The sequence below is a fragment of the Staurois parvus genome, unplaced genomic scaffold, assembly GCF_062004578.1.
Source record: "Staurois parvus isolate SC_StPar_1 unplaced genomic scaffold, SC_StPar_1.0 ptg001336l, whole genome shotgun sequence".
NCBI classification, from domain to species: domain Eukaryota; kingdom Metazoa; phylum Chordata; class Amphibia; order Anura; family Ranidae; genus Staurois; species Staurois parvus.
The window spans coordinates 486,090-506,666 of record NW_028319132.1 but is presented as its reverse complement, the minus strand read 5'-3'; the positions used below and the strand labels follow the sequence as shown (position 1 = coordinate 506,666).

Here is a 20,577-nt window from a genome sequence, read left to right as displayed (position 1 = left end):
AGCCAGTGTGGGAGAAGATCGGCCAGCCAGAGGCTGCAGAAGTGGGAACATGTTTCATGTTCCACCCTAAAAACGGGTGGAACATATAACATGTTCCCAAAGGTAAATGTATCCTTTAACTGTTTCCCGCCCGCCATAAAATAATATGACGGACGCAAGGTGGTTCTCTCGTTTTGGGAGAACGTCAGACACAGACACGGCTCCCTCGGACACAGCGGATCACCGATCCACGGAAAGAGCCGAAGATGTCGGCTCGGTCATGTGATCAGCTGTGTCCAATCCCAGCTGATCACATGTAAACAGGGAAATGCTGGTTATCGGCATTTCTCTCCCCACGAGCTGTCTTGCTGACAGCTTGTGAGGAGAGGAGAGCCGGTAATCAGCATTCCTCAGAGGGGACATGTACACAGATCGTCAGAGCACTGATGATCAGTGTGCCCTGATGATCTGTGTAGCCCCAGCAGCGCCACCTGTTAGTGTCCATCAGTGCCAGCTCTCAGTGCTCATCCATGCCACCTGCCAGTGCCCATCAGTGCCACATTTCAGTGCCCATCAATGCCACTTATCAGTGCCCATCTGAGCTGCCTTTCAGTGTCACCCATCAGTGCCAGCTATCAGTGCCAGTCAGTGCCGCCTAACAGTGCCCGTCAGTGCTGCCTATCAGTTGCTCCTGTCAGTGCCATATATGAGTGCTACCTTTCAGTGCCCATCAGTGATGCCTGTCAATGCCCATCAGTGCCACCTACCTGTGCCTCATCATCAGTGCCACCTATCAGTGTCCATCAGTGCAGCCTATCAGTGCCCATCACTGCAGCCTCATTAGCGCACATCAGTGAAGGAGAAAAATCACTTATTTACAAAAGTTTATAACAAAAACTAAGAAAAAACTTTTTTTTTCAAACTTTTCAGTGGTTTTTGGTTTAAGAAAAAATAAAAAACCCAGAGGTGATTAAATACCACCAAAAGAAAGCTCTATCTGTCACAAAAAAATGATACAAATTTCATATGGGTACAGTGTTGCATGACCATGCAAATGTCATTCAAAGTGCAACAGCGCTAAAATCTGGAAATTGGCCTGGCAGGAAGGGGGTATAAGTGCCCTGTAGGCTAGTAGTTAAATACATTACAGTGCACAAAGGATCCAGCATTATGAAGCAAGCATGCTTTAAAACAATTAAAGTGGTTCTAAAAGCTGGATATTTTTTGCCTTAATGCATTGCCTGCATTATGGTACAAAATGTCCCCATATTTGTATTGCTCCCTCACCCCCCTGTATACGTACCTGAACCTGATTTCAATCCAGTGCTATGCCGGTCTGTAGCGACTCTCTCCTGTCTCTGAGTTCACAGAGGCAACAGAGGCTCCTGCTGCTGTCAGTCAAATCCTGTGAGCAGGGAGCAGGGCTGAGTGGCGCTCTGCGTGTCTCAATAGATGCACACAGGCAATCTCGGGAGCGGACCCAAAGGTGTGTCCCCATAGAAAGTGGTTTCCTATGGTGGAGTACTGAGAAGAGGAGCCCAGAACGCCGGTGAGGGAACCAAGAAGAGGAGGTTCCAGACTGCTCTGTGCAACATCGTTGCACAGAGCAGGTAAGTATGACATGTTTACTATTTTTAAAAAAATGAAGCTTTACAATCACTGTAAGTATGTAACTATGTTGCCATTTCCTATATGCAGACTTTTTTGTCATTCTCTCTTATTTATTTTCAGTGATTTGCTTTATTGCATTTCTATGATTTAGTGAGAGCTGTGTAAATGTTCTTCCTTTGTAGGATGCATCTGTTTATTATGCAGTATCTGTGTGTGGATATTAACCAATGACATATAGCGTAGCCAGATTATAACTGCTAGATTCTGCAATGGGACAAAGATGTCAGGAATAGATCTAGGACATGTGGAGACACCAGATATGGACAGCACAAACACTCCCTTTAAGTTGGTTTCCCAATAGCCTCAGCAGATATAAATCCATTATTGTATGCCAAAAGTCTTTACAAACCCAGATACTTGTAAAAGTAGTTGTGACATCATCACTGTGCTGCATACAGCCTGTGCAGAGAGAAGAGCTGTGGGAAGGACCCAGCAAGTCCACCTCTACAGACTGCCTGGAAAAAACATGGGGACGGATCTAAGACCAGCCATCCTGCACAAGGACAGAAAGCAGCAGTGACTGCATAGAGGCACAGTTTTACACTGACGTACTGTACAGATCTGGAGGAAATACACAAAGTACACCAAGAATCAAGTAAAAATACACACGACTCTTGTATTTAGACAATATTTTCATATCCTGGAGTTCAGTTTTAGTGCCAGTACACATATATGCGGATTGGATGCGGTTTGAACAGCATCCAATCCACATGAGATGTGAAATAACATTGCTTCCTATGGTACCTGTTCACATATGGTCGGTGCAGAATCAGTGCGGTTTAATGTACGATTTCTGAGCGGTTCAATCTGGTTCAGGTGCGAATTATAGGCTGAGGGGGGAGGGGTAGCGGAAGGCTCTCCCAGGTGGGGGGCAGTGGTGTTGTTGGTCAATGTCAGGCTCTCTCTGTGGGAGGGGAAGGGAGGTAGTGTTGGTCGGTGTCCGTGGGGGCAGATGATTTTTGTGTTGCCTAGGGCAGCACAAAACCTAATTACACTACTGGCCTGAACCCGATGTAAACCTGACCTGAACAGGTGAACAGCTACTGTGTCAATTAGCTGTGAACCCTGAGCTTCAATCCGCACTGCATATATGTGAATCAGCACTTAAATTGTACGGAGGAGAATGGCATTAGAGTGTAGGTCATGTGTAAATCTATACTTACCCCTCTCCTCTCTAGAAGTATTTTTACTGCTGGTAATCACTTGGTGTGAACAAGATTTATTGGGGGTCCTTTGACACCCTTAGTTGCACAGCAGTAAGGTGGGAATTTTGCCACTGAAATTTTACACTACTTAGTCTTCACAACAAGGTCGGGTGGTAGCTAGACTAAGGCTGCTTATAGACAAAAGAAGGCAATTGAATGTACACGGATGATGTAGCCATTCAGAGGTAGCATTCTTGGTGGAATGTTCTGTTGTTATGAGTGTAGGTCATCCTGTCTGGATGAGGATGGCTGGAATTTGATTTTGTGCTGATACATTTACATTGACTCCACGTCACATCTAGCCTTTTTAAAATAGTCTCCAGGAAAGTACTGTAATACCTATCTTTTTTTGTCTTTTCTAGTGTTTATTGGTGACAACCAGGACGGCTCATGTTGTGTTGCGGTAAGTAGAATGCATATCACACAAGAAGGTGGTCTGATAAATTCTGCTACTATATGTCAAGGTAGTTCAAAATAAATGGTTTACATTTTATCGCTATGTACTTAGTTTGCATAACTTGGAAATCTGAATTAGATTATTTTCAATGTGCCCAGCACCCTGACATTGTTTAACCTGATGTTTTAGGGTGTAAATGTTACCGGAAAAATCATTATCTTAACGTATGTTTCCACTTGCAGCTAGATTGGGATAGCACCTGTTTAAGATTTGTTACATGTCCTCATTCACATAGCACAGCTAAGAGATATAAAAAAAAATACCACCAAAATAAAGCTTTATCTGTCTCAAAAAATGCTTTTTAAATGCTCTTTTCTGAAAACTTCAAGGCTGGAAAATCCTGCCTCCTTTTCTTTCTTTTTTAGTAATGTTTATATGAAGAATGGGGAGTTAGTGTTAGTAAAGGATAACTGTAACTGTTCTTATCCTGCATACCCTGTATCAGGGGCGGACTGACCATTCGAGCACACGGGCACTGCCCGAGGGCGGGGGGTCAGTAGGGGGCCCCATGAGATGCCCCTGGTACCTTTTTTTTTTATAGGCTTTTTTGAGTGTGGGCAAGGACACAGAGGCCCCATGATCCCCTATTGCCCGGGGGCCCCATGAGATGTCAGTCTGCCCCTGCCCTGTATCAAAAAAAGATCTGTGTACTTGCCTTTTTTTTATTTGGTCCTGTTCGGTGACATGATGCAGCAGCTCCAGCTTCCCTTGACAACAGTTGTGAATTCCGGGAGCCGTGACATCACTCAAAGGCTTCCATGGATCATACATCGTCAGGCTATTCCTCTCCCCTGCAGCAGCTGTGACACACTGACACAGGGAAGCCGGAGCAGCTGGTTCACATGAACGGACTGGACCAGAAAAAGTACACAGATCTTTTTGATGACGTTTTTTAGGAATAGTTAGTTAAGTAGGGTATACATGGACTGAAAACCAGCAGGTTCAGCAGGAATTGGCTCACTTTTAGTCCATGTGTACCGCTGACTGTTCAACAGGAGTCACTCTAAAAACCGGCTTCTGTTCCAACACCTATGCGATAAAAACCAGTGTTCAATCAGCACTTACAGCCAATGGCTGCAGTGCTGATCAGTGTATTCTGACAGCTCAGTGGGAGAGATCGCTGCATCACACATGGTTTGTGTTTAATGTGGGAATCTGTCAGGTTTTTGTTTTTTTTTTTCGTTCAGCCTGGTACATTGGACATATATACCCTGTTTTAGCCTTGTCTTTCACTTGAAAGTTTACCATAATCAACCCTGTCTACAATATGTGGGGCAGATCTCATTATCCATTATAACTAGATTTTAACAATGTTTGTTGTTACAAGAGCTAGGCTTCTTGCATTGTGTGTTAATGAGGGAAAGCACAGTGTGTCACTGGGGACAGGCTCACGTTTAAATTGTTCAGAGCAGCCAGAGGTATGCTGTGTAAATAGAAAGAAATAACATCCATATAGTGGGATTTTCTCAAATTTTACTGCATAAATAGAAGTAAGCTTTAGCTCTGGATGCAAGGACAAGAAGCTTCATTTAACTACATAATGTGGAAGGCAAACATTGACCTTCAGACTGCTTTTATTTATATTGCAAAGAATCCAGAAATTCTAAACGGTGTAGGGTAGTTGTAAAGCTCTGTGGCCCAACGTTTGTGGACACCTGACCATCGCATATATATGAATTTGTTGGACGTCTCGTTACAAACCCCTGGGCATTAACCACTTGCCATCCTGCCGCTGTATATAAACAGCCGGACGGTGGCAGTCCAGGGGCGGGTTGCCATTCAAAAATGGCGCCCGCCATTTTGGACTGGGAGCGTGCAGCACCGCAATCCGGTACCCGCTGTGTCCTCCGGAACACCTCTGTGCGAGGTCCCGATCATGTGATCACTGATTGGCCAATCAGTGATCACATGCAGAGTAGTAAGCAAGATGTCACTTCTGACATCATTGCTTACGTGTGAAATCTGTGAATGATCACAGAGGTCACATGGTACAAGGCTATTCACAACAGCCTTGTACCATGTGACAACCTGTGACCAATCACAGCTCACACAGTTCTCAATGGCTGCAAGAATGCAGCCAGAGAGGAGAAATGATTGCTTTTACAGCCTTTATGGGTGTAAAAGCTATCAGTGTAAAAAAAAAAAAAAATCTTCATCACCCCCCACAAGTAGTACAGTGTCACCATGGTGACACTGTACTGCTAGGGTGACAGTATGTAGAAAAAAACCCCATAAATAATAATATAAAAATGTAAAAAAAATGTTTTTTAAATTATAATTTTTGGTTATAAACTAGTTTTTTTACTAAAAAGATAACTGAATACATTTTGGCCAAGAATTATGATGAAATATTATTTATTTGCAAAATTTTATAAGAAAAACACTTTTTTTCTAAATTTTTGTACTTTTTCATTTATGTAGCAAAAAAATAAAAACCCCAGTGGTGAATAAATACCACCAAAATAAAGCTTTATCTGTCTCAAAAAAATGCTGACAAATGCATATGGGTACAGTGTTGCATGACCGCGCAATTGTTATTCAGAGTGTGATGGCGCTAAAAGCTGAAAATTGGCCTGGACAGGAAGGGGATAAAAGTGTCCAGACTTGAAGTGGTTAATATGGTGTTACACCTCCTTTCCTTCTGACTAGAACAGCCTTCACTTTTCTGGGATGGCTTTCCACAGGATTGGGTGTTTCTGTGCTAATGTGTGACATTCAGCCAAAAGAGCATTAGTGAGGTTAGTTATTGATTTTGGACAAGAGGAGCTGGCATGGATTCAGCATTCCAATTAATCCCAAAGGTGTTCAATATAGCTGAGGTCTGGACTCTGTTCAGGCCACTTCAAGTCCTCCACAACAAACCATCCCAACCATTTCTTTATGTACTTACTTTTTCATTCTGAAACAGAAAAGGACCTCCTGCAAACGTTTGTAACAAGTTGGAAGCACACTCGTCTAATATGTCTTTGTGTAAGCTGTCTAAAACCTATTTCCACCTTTGCAGTTAAATTTGAGAAAAGCCCCACTATATGTTTGCTGCGTTCCCATTCATATAGCATGACTAGATAAAATGTTTTAAAATGTTTTTTACCTTTTTAGAGTTTTCTCAGAAAGAGGTGCTCATGGCTGATGGCAAGTATTTTTTGCACAATGTTAGAGTGAGTCTGCCTCATGTCTGTCCTCATTAACATACAATGTAAGCAGCCCGGCCTCTGCATCTTTAAACTTTTGTTAGGACAGTGTTGAAATCTAGTTACAATTGATAATGAGGGTCTGCCTGCACAGTACAGACTAGGTTTACTATGGCAACCATGGTTCCTAAAGCCCCCTCATAAATAAAGAGAACTAGGTAGGGTTTTCCTTGCTGGAAGGTCCAGAACACAGCATCAAAAAAAAGGTAAGCTGCAATTTTTTTTTATTTTAAAGTTATGCTATGTGAATAGGGATATGTAACCGTTATAAAGTAGATGGTATCCCAATTTGGCTGCAAAAATGGAAATACACTTTAAGAACAGTAATATAATACTAATCATAAAATCTTTTTTGTGGCAGCTATGTGATTCATCTATGGGACCTCAACCACGAAGGAACATGGGAAGGCAAAGGAACATATGTATATTACACAGACTTTGTGATGGAGCTCAGTCACCTGTCCATGGACCTAATGCATCATATTCACATGTTGGTATGTGTAGCTGTCTGCAGATCTGTTTAGTTTAACTACTTGCCAACCGCAGGTAGCCGAATGACGGCTACACTGCGGTCAGCCAGTTCTGGGAGGGCGTCATATGACGTCCTCCCAGAACGCGCTCTGGGGCGCGCACCCGGTGATCTCCATGATCTCTGTGTCCTATGGACACAGCTGATCACGTGATGTGGTAAAAGGCCAATCACAGCGGCCTTTTACCACATGATCAGCCGTGTCCAATGACACGCTGATCACCGGGAAATGCAATTGCCGGTTCTCAGCTGCACTTTCCTCGCGCTGCCAGAGCACGAGAAAAGTACTGCCGAGAAATGGCAGTTGTCAGAGCAGGGATCGGCACCGATCATCAGGGCACTGATGATCAGTGCCCAGCAGTGCCACCTACCAGTTCCGCCCACCTGTGCCCACCAGTGCCACCTACCTGTGCCCACCAGTGCCGCCCACCAGTGCCACCCACCTGTGCCCACCAGTGCCACCCATTAGTGCCCATCAATGCAGTGCCACCAGTCAGTGCCCAGCAGTTGCGCCAGTCAAAGCCTAGCAGTGCCGCTAGTCAGTGCCCAGCAGTGATGCCAGTCAGTGCCACCTATCAGTGCTGTCTATCAGTACCCATCATCAGTGCCACCTATCAGTGCCGCCTATCCGTGACACCTCATTAGTGCTGCCTATCAGTGCCCATCAGTGCTGCCTCATCAATGCACATCAGTGAAGGAAAAAAATTGCCTATTTTATAATAGAAATAAAGAAAAAAAATTTTTCAAATTATTTGCATTTTTTTGTTTATAGCACAAAAAGTAAAGTGCCCAGCAGCGATAAAATACCACCAAAAGAAAGCTCTATTTGTAAGAAAAAAATGATACAAATTTTATATGGGTACAATCTTGCATGACCGCGCAATTGTCAATCAAAGTGCGACAGCGCTGAAAGCTGACAATTGGCCTGGTAAAGAAGGGGGTATAAGTGCCCGGTAGGCAAGTGGTTAATTGAGTGTAACACTGGAGGAAAAAAATCGTCATATAAAGTCTTTATTTACTGGTGTTCTGTCCTTCTCCCGTTTATTAGTTATTTGGGAATATCTGGCTGTCTATGGCGAGTCTTGTTATCTTCATGCAGCTTCGTCACCTGTTCCATGAGCTGCAACGCAGATTACGACGCCACAAAAATTACCTGCGAGTTGTGGGGAACATGGAAGCTCAGTAAGTTGTTTTTGTTTTGGTAGCATGAATATTTTCTCTGTTCTCTCTTGTTAGTTTAACATTTTAATTTACAGGGTTTATTTAAATTTGTCTCAAACCATATGGCGGTAGTCTTTTTTTGGGAATGATCTCATATGGACGGAAGTGTACCAATGATGTTTAAATCCTCTTAAATGTAACCATATTAAAGACAATGACAGTAAACCTAAAAAGGGATTGCTGTGGCCAGCACAGATGCTTTTCTTTTCTCCATCCTTACTAGTGTGCGACTGACAACCAGGAAGTCTGATTTTGCTTTTCCATTATAATATAATATACAATGAATATGTACTGGAACTTGTGCATTCCATGTCTGCAAAATAATAAAAGAAACAACAATATAAGGATACCAGTGATGTTTGCACTGTGGAAAGCAGGGCCCCTGCACGATGCTTCACAGAGAGGCCCGAAACATAAATCCTTTTTATATTCTATCAGACCTAGAAACATTAAAAAAAAAAGAATATTCTTTTTTTTTTTTTAGCAATAAATTACATTTAAAGCGAAGCTCCACCCAAAAGGGGAAGTTCCGCTTTGGGGAGTGGGGGGGGGGGAGCGGGTACCCGAATTTTACAGGTACCCGCTCCCACTTCTGGTCCAATTGCCTAGGCGATCGGAAACGGAAGGTGTCCTCCCTCCCTCCCTCCCTGTAGTCTTTTAGGACACGTGACCGGTCCCAGAAGACTACAGGACCATTCATGAAGCGCAGCGCTACTCGCGCATGCTCAGTGGGTACCTAGCTGTGAAGCCGCAAGCGATCACAGCCGGGTGCCCACACTGAAGATGCCAGCCTCCTGGAATACAGGACGGCCGGTGAAACGAGCTGCGGGGGACACACCACAGGACCGAGGGACAGGTAAGTGGCTGTTTTTTAAAATTCAGCAGCTTCAGTTTTTGTAGCTGCTGACTTATTTTTTGACAGGGTGTGTGGAACTCCGCTTTTAAGTTTTTTTTAGATTCTACACTATACACAAACTATCAATGGTAAGAACATGGCAAATCTTATTTTGCAAGCAATAGGGTGGTGCAAGTGAAATTATCGCACATGTGAGTAGTCAGGGACCAAAGTTTGGTGTAGTTAAATTAGTCCGGTTCCGCTGGTTGAAAAAAAAACAAAAAAAACCTGCATGTATTCCCTGCTTACCTACTTGCCAACCGCAGATAGCCGAATGATGGCTACACTGCGGCTGGCCAGATCTGGGAGGGCGTCATATGACATCCTCCCAGAACGCGCTCTCCTGCACACACCTGGCGATCTCCGTGAACGCTGTGTCATATGACGTCCTCCCAGAACGCGCTCTCCTGCGCGCCCCCAGGGGCGTGCACCTGGTGATCTCCATCATCTCTGTGTCCTACGGACACAGCTGATCACGTGATGTGGTAAAAGGCCAATCACAGCGGCCTTTTACCACGTGATCAGCCGTGTCCAATGACATGCTGATCACCGGGAAATGCAATTGCCGGTTCTCGGCTGCACTTTCCTCACGCTGTCAGAGCGAGATGAAAGTACTGCCGAGAACCGGCAGTTGTCAGAGCAGGGATCGGCACCGATCCTCAGGGCACTGATGATCAGTGCTCTGATGATCGGTGCCCAGCAGTGCCACCCACCAGTTCCACCAACCTGTGCCCAGCAGTGCCACCTACCTGTGCCCAGAAGTGCAGTGCTGCCAGTCAGTGCCACCAGTTAGTGCCCAGCTGTTGTGCCAGTTAGTGCCCAGCAGTTGTGCCAGTCAATGCCTAGCAGTGCCGCCAGTCAGTGCCACCTATCTGTGCTGTCTATCAGTACCCATCATCAATGCCGCCTATCAGTACCGCCTATCCGTGCCACCTCATTAGTGCTGCCTATCAGTGCCCTTCAGTGCTGCCTATCAGTGCTGCCTATCAGTGCTGCCTCATCAACGCACATCAGTGAAGGAGAAAAATTACCTGTTTGAAAAATTTTATAATAGAAACAAAGAAAACATTTTTTTCTCCAAATTTTTTGCACTTCTTTTTGTGAGAAAAAAATAACAATTTCATATGGGTACAATCTTGCATGACCGCGCAATTGTCAATCAAAGTGCAACAGCGCTGAAAGCTAAAAATTGGCCTGGTAAAGAAGGGGGTATAAGTGCCCTGTAGGCAAGGGGTTAACATAAATATGATGATGAGTTCTAAATAAACTAGATGTCACTTTTAATTATTACTAATGCTTGGCAGTAAGATGAAAATATTGTTACCTCTGGGTAATTTCATCTTGATGGAAATGTGTTCTTCATAGATGCATATCTGGATTTAAAGCGGTAGTAAACTCTCATTTTTTTTATTTTTACCTACAGGTAAAATTATAATAAAGCTTACCTGTATGTAAAATGAATAACTCCTAAACGTGCACCATTTAGGAGATATTCTAGCAAGCTGCAGCCGGTGACATCACTGATCCTTCAGAGCTGTATGCCATGGCAGAGACTCCCGCACGCATGCAAGGGAGTGACGTCATCGTGGCTCGGCTAATCAAGTGGCTGCAGCCCGCGAACCCGGAAGGAAGAATGGGCGAAGATGGAAGTCTCTGCAGCAGGTGACAACATGCTGTTGGAGGGTTTCGTTTTAACGTATGTCCTTCATAATGTGTTGGTATGTGATGCATACTAGCACATCATGCATTTGCCTTGCAGGGAGAAACACTTTTTTTTTTTTTTTTCTTTTTGAATTTGCTACCGCTTTAAAGAGATTCCTTCTTCATTAAACCTTAAGAACCTAGAACAGGGGTGTCCAGCCTTTCGGCTTTCCTAGGGCACATTGGAACAAAAGGAATTGTCGGTATTTTAGCAATGTGTAAAATAATGAGGGGAACCCTGTACTGGCCAGTAAGTTAAAAGTCTCCAATGTATCATAGGTGTGGAAATGTTCTGGAAATAAATTGTAACATTTCACCAGAGGGAGATCATTCTGGGAATGAAAGTGAGCTAGATAGACTGTTTTCACAGTTTCACAATATTTGAGTGCACTTATAGAACTATCTTCCTCCTGCTGTATTGTTAGCAAAAACAAAACAAAATTGGGAAAAATACCCCAAAGCATGCTAAATTTAAGTGATAATATTGTGAAATCAATATTTAATGCATTCAGTAAATAACGCATGTTTTTTTGTGAATTGACTGTTTTTGAGATAAATTACGCATGGGGTATTTTAACTAAAAAATGTATGCGGTATTTATCTTTGTAAATTGACCCTTGTGTTCTTTTATTTATTTATTTATTTTTTGGTATTGGCTGGTAGCTTAGAAAAGGGTCTCGTTGGTGTTCATAATATTATATTCCGTTATTCTTTCCATAGCTTTGCTGTTGCTACTCCAGAGGAACTGGAAGCAAATAATGATGACTGTGCCATCTGCTGGGACTCTATGCAAGCTGCTCGGAAGCTTCCTTGTGGTCACCTGTTCCATAAGTACGTGATGTCTGTAATCATTTTGTTGAGGGTTAGCTCAGTGTAGAATCGGAACCAGTGAGTAATTCATCTGCTAGATCCCTAGATCTAATAGGCTTTACTGATTAAAGGTTTCTGCAGCAGTGTGTCCTCTTCCATCCCACACAATGAAGCTAAATGTAAACTATCTTTTGGTTTATCCCAACTGGATTTCCTGACAAGTTTAGGAAGTTATTATGTGATTTATCATGCTAGCTGTCATAGACTGTAATACCTGTTTTGGGTGGAGTTGAAGAATATCTTGACAATGCATGGTACATAAATAGGGCAGGATGGGGAAATGTAACCTTGTGAGTTTTTTTTTAGGCAAGCTTCAAGGGAAGAGGTGCACATTGCCTGCAGATATGACAATTGCATGAATCAATATTTTTCAATTATATTTTTCTTCAGTAATACATGTTGTATATTTAAACAAGAGCACGTGGAATTTTTTTTTTTTAATTTTGCAACCCAGAATTAACTTACCCAGTACTAGCATCCCTAGCTTAGTATAACCAGTCCTTTTATCTCATCCCAGACAATTTCTGTCTTCTGGCAGAGACCACATTTGGATCATTTTTGGTATATTGGTGGTCAAGAAAGCAGAGTTTGTTGCTTATTTTACAAAAAAAAATAATAGGTCTCTGAGCACAATTTAAAAATTATAGCATGGCAAGTATTAAGCTACCAGGTTTAGAGCAGATATGTGATTTACATACTAGTTATAATATTTTTGAGGCCATAGAAGCCTTTAAGAAAAACTTCAGCCAAAAAACAAAAAAAACAAATGCTGTATCAGATACTTACCAGTCCCTGAAGTCCAATGCTGTCTTCCTGCAGCTGGTTCTTCTCACTGCAGCAGGTCCTGGGCAGTTGCATCTTGGATTTGAGATCTGGCTTTGACTTCCTAAGTAATCACAGCAGGCTCACCGCTGTGCATGCAGAAAGTCATGTGGTGCTTTTGGACTGGTTCAGCAGCCTCCTAGGACATGTGACAAGTTGCAGACGGTGGACCAAAGCGTACGTCATTCTCACCTAGGCAAGAATGTAGGAGCAGATACCTGCCCACAAAAGTTCCTGCTCCAATGGAAAAAAAAAAACCTCTCAAAAGTGTAGGGGGTGGGGAGGAGGATTAGCGGCACTTTCATTTTTGAGTGAAGGTTTGCTTAAAGTGTCATATTAGTTGTTTTTTTTACCTTTTATACATTTAAATATGTTTTATATCTGTTTTCACATTGAATATACATGCAATCTTTTTTTCTTAAATATTTAAAGCATAAATATAGTTGATTTAATGATTTCCCTAAACTGTCACATTTAAGGCATGCCTCAGATGGCTGGTTGCATGGCTGGTCATGTGTTTAGCACCATGGCAACAGCAGATATAAATAAATGCTAAGATGCATCATCTTCAGCTGTAAAGGATAGGTGGGTTTATTTTCCTTTTAATATAGGACAAAAGATTCCCAGAGCTCTGTGGGTTAGCTAATGACACAGCACAGCTGACAAAGCTTGTTTTGAGGCTGGCTTTGTCTGATCAAAACCTAAGTAAATAGTCTTTGTTATGATGACTCCTTGAGTAAAATATGTACAAGACCATTATTTATTCCCATTACAAAAACATATAGCAGGAGATTTACTAAAACTGGAGCACTCAGAATCTGGTGCAGCTGTACATGGTCGCCAATCATCTTCTAACTTCAGCTTGTTCAGTTAAGCTTTGGCAATAAAACCTGGAAGCTGATTGGTTTCTATGCAGAGCTGCACCAGATTTTGCACTCTCCAGTTTTAGTAAATAACCCTCATAGTGTTTGTGGATTGGATCTATATTGTTGTTTAACTCCAGATAATTTCTTTTCATCACAGTTTTTTTTTTTTTTTTGCTTTGTACATTTAGCTCTTGTCTTCGCTCATGGCTAGAACAGGACACATCCTGTCCAACTTGTAGAATGTCTCTAAATATGGCTGATGGCAACAGGCCTCGGGAACAGCAACGAGACAACATAGATCAGAATATGATCCCACTAACCGTGACAGAAGGTCGGCCCCGCCTCAACCAGCATAACCACTTTTTCCACTTTGATGGTAAGAGCAATGCAAGTAGAATTCCTTTGTTGGGGCTAATCTTTATGGTTTTAAACATCAATATGCTTGACTTAAAGGGTTAGCTCAGCTTTTAAAGCAGTTGTAAACCCTTACATGTACCTAGTGAAGTGACTGGCGTCAGGTGATACACAGAGATGAAACAAATCCTCCTACATAAGTTGTACCTGTCTATAGGCACTATTCTCTTTTCTACATACATTCAAAGAAAAAAGGGGGTGGAAAGTTACACTCTGCAGAGCTCAGTGAGGAGAGCTCTGAGAGCTGATTGAAGGGAAGGGAATCCCACCACCACCACAAAGCTCACAGGAACAGAGCTGAGGCTGTCAATCTGTTGGGGTCCCTGTCACCTGTCACCATGTTTGTCCTGGATTCAGTAAAACTTGTCAGAATTGATTCATGCTGATAACAGAAGAACCAGGCAGCAGAGAGAAATGGCACTTAGTGTCCTTGATTGAGACAAGTACACAGTATAGAGGGATGTACTTTGTTCATATTTCATGTCTGAGGTTTACAAGCATAAATATAATACTATATGCAGTTGATGAACACCATTTCTTAATGCTAAACTAATCTGATTTAAAAAAAAAAGCATTCTCTTTCCATTCCTGTAGGCCAATTAGACGAGTGCCCCTTAGTGGTACAGGAGCGAGCACTGTCCTCCTGAGCCCTGCACATGTGCAGCACCATCTTTTGTTGCTGCAAGATGACCACAGCATCTGCAACATGCTCTCTGTTCCATCGTAGATAGCACAATGCACATGTTTGGGGCTCGGTAGGAGGATATACTTGCTCCTATACTGCTAGGGGGGCGCTCTTCCTAATGGTTGGTGCATGCTAAAGAGGAGGACAGGATGGAACTGTGAAATATTTGGAGCACGCGCCACTCGGCACAAATGGCCTACAGGTATGGGCTGAGCATAAATGCATATTCTTAAAATCGGGTTAGTTGTAAATGCATGTATGGAATGGTGCATATGGACTGCACAGAGTATTTATTTAAAGGTGATCTAACTGTTTAACAATGATATTGGATAGTACTGTGAAGTAAAGTGGATTCATGAAAGCTAATATTTGATCTGCTATATTACTGTATATATGAACTTTACTGTTTGTTATTATAGAAAAAGCCCCATATTATGTGTGTAATGTGATCTGAACTCAGCTGCTAAATAATTTTTAATTGTTTCTATTATTAAAGGAAGATCTAATCAGGCGCTCTTCTCTGTAGGTTCCAGGTTTGCCAGCTGGCTGCCTAGTTTCTCTGTTGAGGTGATGCATACCACCAATATATTAGGAATTGCACAAGCCAGCAATTCTCAGCTGAATGCCATGGTAAGATTTGGAGGAATGTATATAATGTTATTCAGATTACTTTGTACATAAAGTTAGTCAAACATTGATTATCAACAGATCATTCATTGACAAAGTTCCAATTAGGTCTAGCCATAAACATATGGATTTGTCCATCCATGCTCTTCATCGCCCGTCCTTAGCAATTACTTACCTGATCACGCGCTCCAGTGCCACTTTTTCTTCCTGATGATGTCGGGCTTGACATTGCTTATTACATTTCAGTGTTGGGTGCTGGAAAGCTCTCTGCAAGATACTGCACAGGTGGTGGACCGAGCCCAGGATATGGTAGGCACCAGGGTCAAAGATCTTTTTACTTAGGATCCACAGATACACTATGTTGCCAAATGTTTTGGGACGCCTGCCTTTCCACGCTCATGAACTTTAATGGCATCCCGGTCTTAGTCCGTAGGGTTCAATATTGAGTTGGCCCACCCTTTGCAGCTATAACAGCTTCAACTCTTCGGGGAAGGCTGTCCACAAGGTTTAGGAGGGTGTCTATGGGAAGGTTTGACCATTCTTCCAGAAGCACATTTGTGAGGTCAGGCACTGATGTCGGATCAGAAGGCCTGGCTCGCAGTCTCCACTCTTAATTCATCCCAAAGGTGTTCAATCGGGTTGAGGTCAGGACTCTGTGCAGGCCAGTCAAGTTCCTCCACCCCAAACTTGCTCATCCATGTCTTTATGGGCCTTGCTTTGTGCACTGGTGCGCAGTCATGTTGGAACAGGAAGGGGCCATCCCCAAACTGTTCCCACAAAGTTGGGACCATGAAATTGTCCAAAATGTTTGGTATGCTGATTCATTAAGAGTTCCCTTCACTGGAACTAAGGGGCCAAGCCCAACTGCTAAAAAACAACCCCACACCACAATCCCCCCTCCACCAAACTTTTCACTTGGCACAATGCAGTCAGGCAAGTACCGTTCTCCTGGCAACTGCCAAACCCAGACACGTCCATTGAATTGACAGAGAAACGTGATTGGTCACTCCAGAGAACATGTCTCCACCGCTCTAGAGTCCAGTGGCGGTGTGCTTTACACCACTGCATCTGCCGCTTTGCATTGCACTTGGTGATGTAAGGCTTGGATGCAGCTGCTCGGCCATGGAAACCCATTCCATGAATCTCTCTACACACTGTTGTGCTAATCTGAAGGCTCTATCATTTTACGTGGACTACCACTTTATGGCTGAGTTGCTGTTGTTCCCAGTTGATTCCACTTTGTTATAATACCACTAACAGTTGGAATATTTAGTAGTAAGGAAATTTCACGGATGGACTTATTGCACAGGTGGCAACCTATCACGGTACCACTCTTGAAGTCACTGAGCTCCTGAGAGCGACCCATTCTTTCACAAATGTTTGTAGAAGCAGTCTGCATGCCTAGGTGCTTGATTTTATACACCTGTGGCCATGGAGGTGATTGGAACACCTGAATCCAATGATTTGGAGGGCTGGCCCAATACTTTTGGCAATATAGTGTATTTGGAGGTTAGATTGCTAATTTTGGACAGTATAACAGTTCTTATAATTTTTTGTCTTTTGACTACAATATTTGTTTTTGTTACTGTTCTGTTACATTTTTGATTTTTCATTTCACAGCCTGCAGTTCTTCTCTAAAGTAAAATGGACACCAGTGGGCACTTCTAAGTGTAGCAACTTAGTGTTTATTATTAAAAACCGTGAAAAATGCACTTGTATTTAGTAAGATGAAAGAAGCAAACCAAGGGACAACACATAAGTAATGCTACATTGGAAATCCACTGTCCTCCCCTCCATATCTATATGGCTTGCTCTTGTTAATAAGACTGTTCCCACGTGCAAATTGACATATGGGTCAAGGGGATGCCCAATGAAGTTCAATAAGGTCTGGTCCGCCTGGCTAGATTCCCAAAATATGGTTACCCCGGAATAGTGTTCTGTGCCTACATGTACATAATTACTTTGGTCATTTGTTATGCCTATGCCTTCAAAACTTTTGTGGTGATCTATTTCCTGTGCCATGTTTCTGTTTCGGGCCATGGGTATTTGGTCCTTCTCATTTATCACTGCGCTAGTATGTATGGACATGCTTTTATTTCATCTTGTTTTGTAAACTGCTGAGCTACACTATGTTCTTTCTTTTTTATTTTGAAAACATGAGAACATTTAAAAAAAAGTACTCTTTAAAGCGGAGTTCCAGCTGAAAAAAAAAAAAAGTCAGCAGCTACAAAAACTGTAGCTGCTGACTTTTAAAATACAGCCACTTACCTGTCCCTCGGTCCAGCGGTGTCTTCACCATGGCTGGTTTCACTGGCCATCTTCTCTCCCTGGAGCCGGCATCTTCATTGTGGGCACCCGGCTGTGACAGCTTGCAGCTTCACAGCCGGGTGCCCACTGCGCATGTGCGAGAAGCGATGCGCTTTGTGAATGGCCTGTAGTCTTCTGGGACCTGTCACGTAAGACTACGGGGAGGGAGGGGGGAGGACAAATTCCGCTTCCGATCGCCTAGGCGATCACATTGGGAGCAGGTTCCTGTCAAATTCGGGTACCCGCCCCCCAAAGTTTCCAATCCTTAATGGGGAGCGGGGGACAAAGGCTTAAAGCGGATCTTCCCCTTTTGTGTGGAGCTCTGCTTTAAAAACAAAAATCAAGGGAAATCCTCTCACGCACCCAGCCAATGTCTTCCCTTGGTTTTAAGAAATGCCTTCTTTCATCTTACTAAATGTAAGTGCATTTTTCACTATGTTTAATAATAAACACCAACTTGCTACACTTAGAAGCACCCTCTAGTGTCCATTTTACAGATTACTTTCGATCTGCTGAGGAGCTGCTCTGGGGCCAAGCAAGCTATCATTATATGGACTTATGAACGGTGCTTAACTTACTGCTTTTTAGGCAACTGGCAGTGTTTGCGGCACAAACTCATTTTATTTTATTGATCTGTAGTTCCTCTGTATGTTGTACTTCAAAGCCTAATTGGGCCCATTCACACTTATAAGAACATGTGTTTCTGTAACCCTCAGCAATCTGCGGTTCCAGGTTCTTAAACTGCCATCCCAGCACAACAGGCCCCAACAGACTTGCACTACAATGTACCTTAACCCACGTAGTTTTGTTGTACCCCGCATTAGGTAAAAGTGCAAGTCTGGTTTTTGTTCTGTTGCTGTGCATTAGCTATCCCTGCTAACAGGTTTATTAATGATATTGAGGTTGGTATTAGGAGTTCAATCTCAGAGTTTGTGGAGAATACTAACTTTTGTAGGGAAATACATTTGGCACAAAAAATATAATTGTCAAAATGTATCATTGTGAATGAACATAGAAGGGTGGGCAGCTACATGGCAGATGAGGTTCAGTATTAAAAAGTTATGCTATTGGTTACTAAAACTGTGTTTTCATCATACCCTTTGGGAGGGTACTCCTCTAGAGTAATTAAACATGGAAAATGCTTTTGGAGCCCTTGTAGATCCCAGACTAATGGTGGCCATACATGCTTTGATTATTTTCATCCGATCGGTGTGCTATTCAATGTAAGTGAATCCACAAACGATAGCGGCGACTTCTCTTTTGATTTATTATTGCTTCACTCAGATGGGCATATGTGTATTTTCTGCATGGAATTCAGGTTGGTGCTGGTAGACAGTCTAACATAAAAGATATGCCTAAAGTTCTCATGTTTAGACATGTACAATATGTAGATCAGTCTGGATAAAAGCGCACAGATGAGTCCCAAAGGAAATAAGTGAATGGTATATGTCAACTGTGATTGGTGGGGAAAAAACTCACTGCTGCCATGGTAAAAACACATCGGTTTGTGGGAAGTATGAACAGGAGCCAGGCGCTGTGTAGTTTTGTGATAAAAGTAATACACTTTATATGGAGGTGTGCCTTTAATATTTCATATGGTAAAAAATAACCAGCCTGTGGCTTTAAGAAGCCAGGTTCCAAGATGCACGGCCTGTCTGCTCAGAGGGAAGCAGTGGAGTAGAATACCTGTCAGTGCAGGGACCACGTGTACCCGACGTCCCAGCGTCCTGGATGACGTCACCACGATGTGGAGAGACGGAGGGGGGGAACTCTTGCTGGAGCCGCAGCTTTAGAAGGAAGAGGCCAGTTGCCGGGACATGTTTCGCGCACATGCGCTTTATCAAGTCTGTATTACTTTTATCACAAAACTACACAGCGCCTGGCTCCTGTTCATACAATATGTAGACGTATACAATTTTTCTAATAGCTTTGGGGCTCATTTCCCAATATATAGTTTTGTACTCCTCTAAATGAAGCGCTAGAGGAATGAATACACACCGCTGCATCTGCAAAAAAAAATGTGCACCACGTTTAGTGGTGTACAAAATAGGTAGGACACAGATGTCTCTGGGGCCGTACATATCTGCAGATTGTACGCATGTAAACACGTATATTAAAGTCATTGCACATGTCCAAAGACCAGGCACATATTTAACCACTTTAAGTCCGGACACTTTCACCCCCTTCCTGTCCAGGCCAATTTTCAGCTTTCAGCGCTATCACACTTTGAATGACAATTGTGCAGTCATGCAACACTGTACCCGTATGAATTTTTTTGCATTTTTTTGAGACAGATAAAACTTTATTTTGGTGGTATTTATTCATCACTGGGATTTTGATTTTTTTGATATATAAATGAAAAAGTCCAAACATTTTGAAAAAAAAGTGTTTTTCTTTTTGCAAGTAAATAATCTTTCTTCATAAATCTTGGCCAAAATGTATTCAGCTATCTTTTTAGTGAAAAAAAAAAATAACCCAAATTAGTTTATAACCAAAAATTATAATTTTTCTAAACTTTTTTTTATACATTTTTATTTTTTTTTTTATATTATTATTTATGTTTTTTTTTTAACATACTGTCACCCTAGCAGTACAGTGTCACCATAGTGACACTGTACTACTTGTGGGGGGGGTGATGAAGATTTTTTTTTACACTGATTGCTTTTACACCCATAAAGGCTGTAAAGCAATAATTTCTTCTTCTCTCTGGCTGAATTCTTGCAGCCATTGAGAAATACTGTGAGAGCTGTGATTGGTCACAGCTTGTCACATGGTACAAGGCTGTCGTGAATAGCTGTTGTGGATACAAGGCTGTTGTGATCATTCACAGATTTCACCCATAGTAAGCAATGATGTCAGAAGTGACATCTTGCTTACTACTATTCATGTGATCACCGATTGGCCAATCGGTGATCACATGATCGGGACCTCACACAGAGGTCCCGTACAGCGATTGGTGTTCCGCTGTGTCCGGATGACACATCAGGCACCGGATCGCGGTGCCGCGTGCTCCTAGGGAGCACGCACAGGCAGGGAAGTGGGAGTACGTTTATAAATATAGTGGTTAAGGCAGGATCTTCTTCTAGCACTGCCAGCAAGAACCTGTGTTCCATGCAGAAAGTACACATTTGTCTGTG

At 42.6% G+C, this 20,577-nt stretch overlaps 1 protein-coding gene across 1 annotated transcript in view; it reads left to right on the top strand.

Moving 5' to 3' along the window:
- The window catches only part of AMFR (autocrine motility factor receptor), a 71,933-nt gene that overhangs the window by 33,781 nt on the left and 17,575 nt on the right, over positions 1-20,577 (top strand). The window contains exons 5-10 of the mRNA XM_089661431.1: positions 3,218-3,258; positions 6,865-6,997; positions 8,081-8,214; positions 11,570-11,680; positions 13,596-13,783; positions 15,033-15,136. Coding sequence (XP_089517557.1) covers positions 3,218-3,258; positions 6,865-6,997; positions 8,081-8,214; positions 11,570-11,680; positions 13,596-13,783; positions 15,033-15,136 — 711 coding nt within the window. The remainder of the gene's footprint in view (positions 1-3,217; positions 3,259-6,864; positions 6,998-8,080; positions 8,215-11,569; positions 11,681-13,595; positions 13,784-15,032; positions 15,137-20,577) is intronic.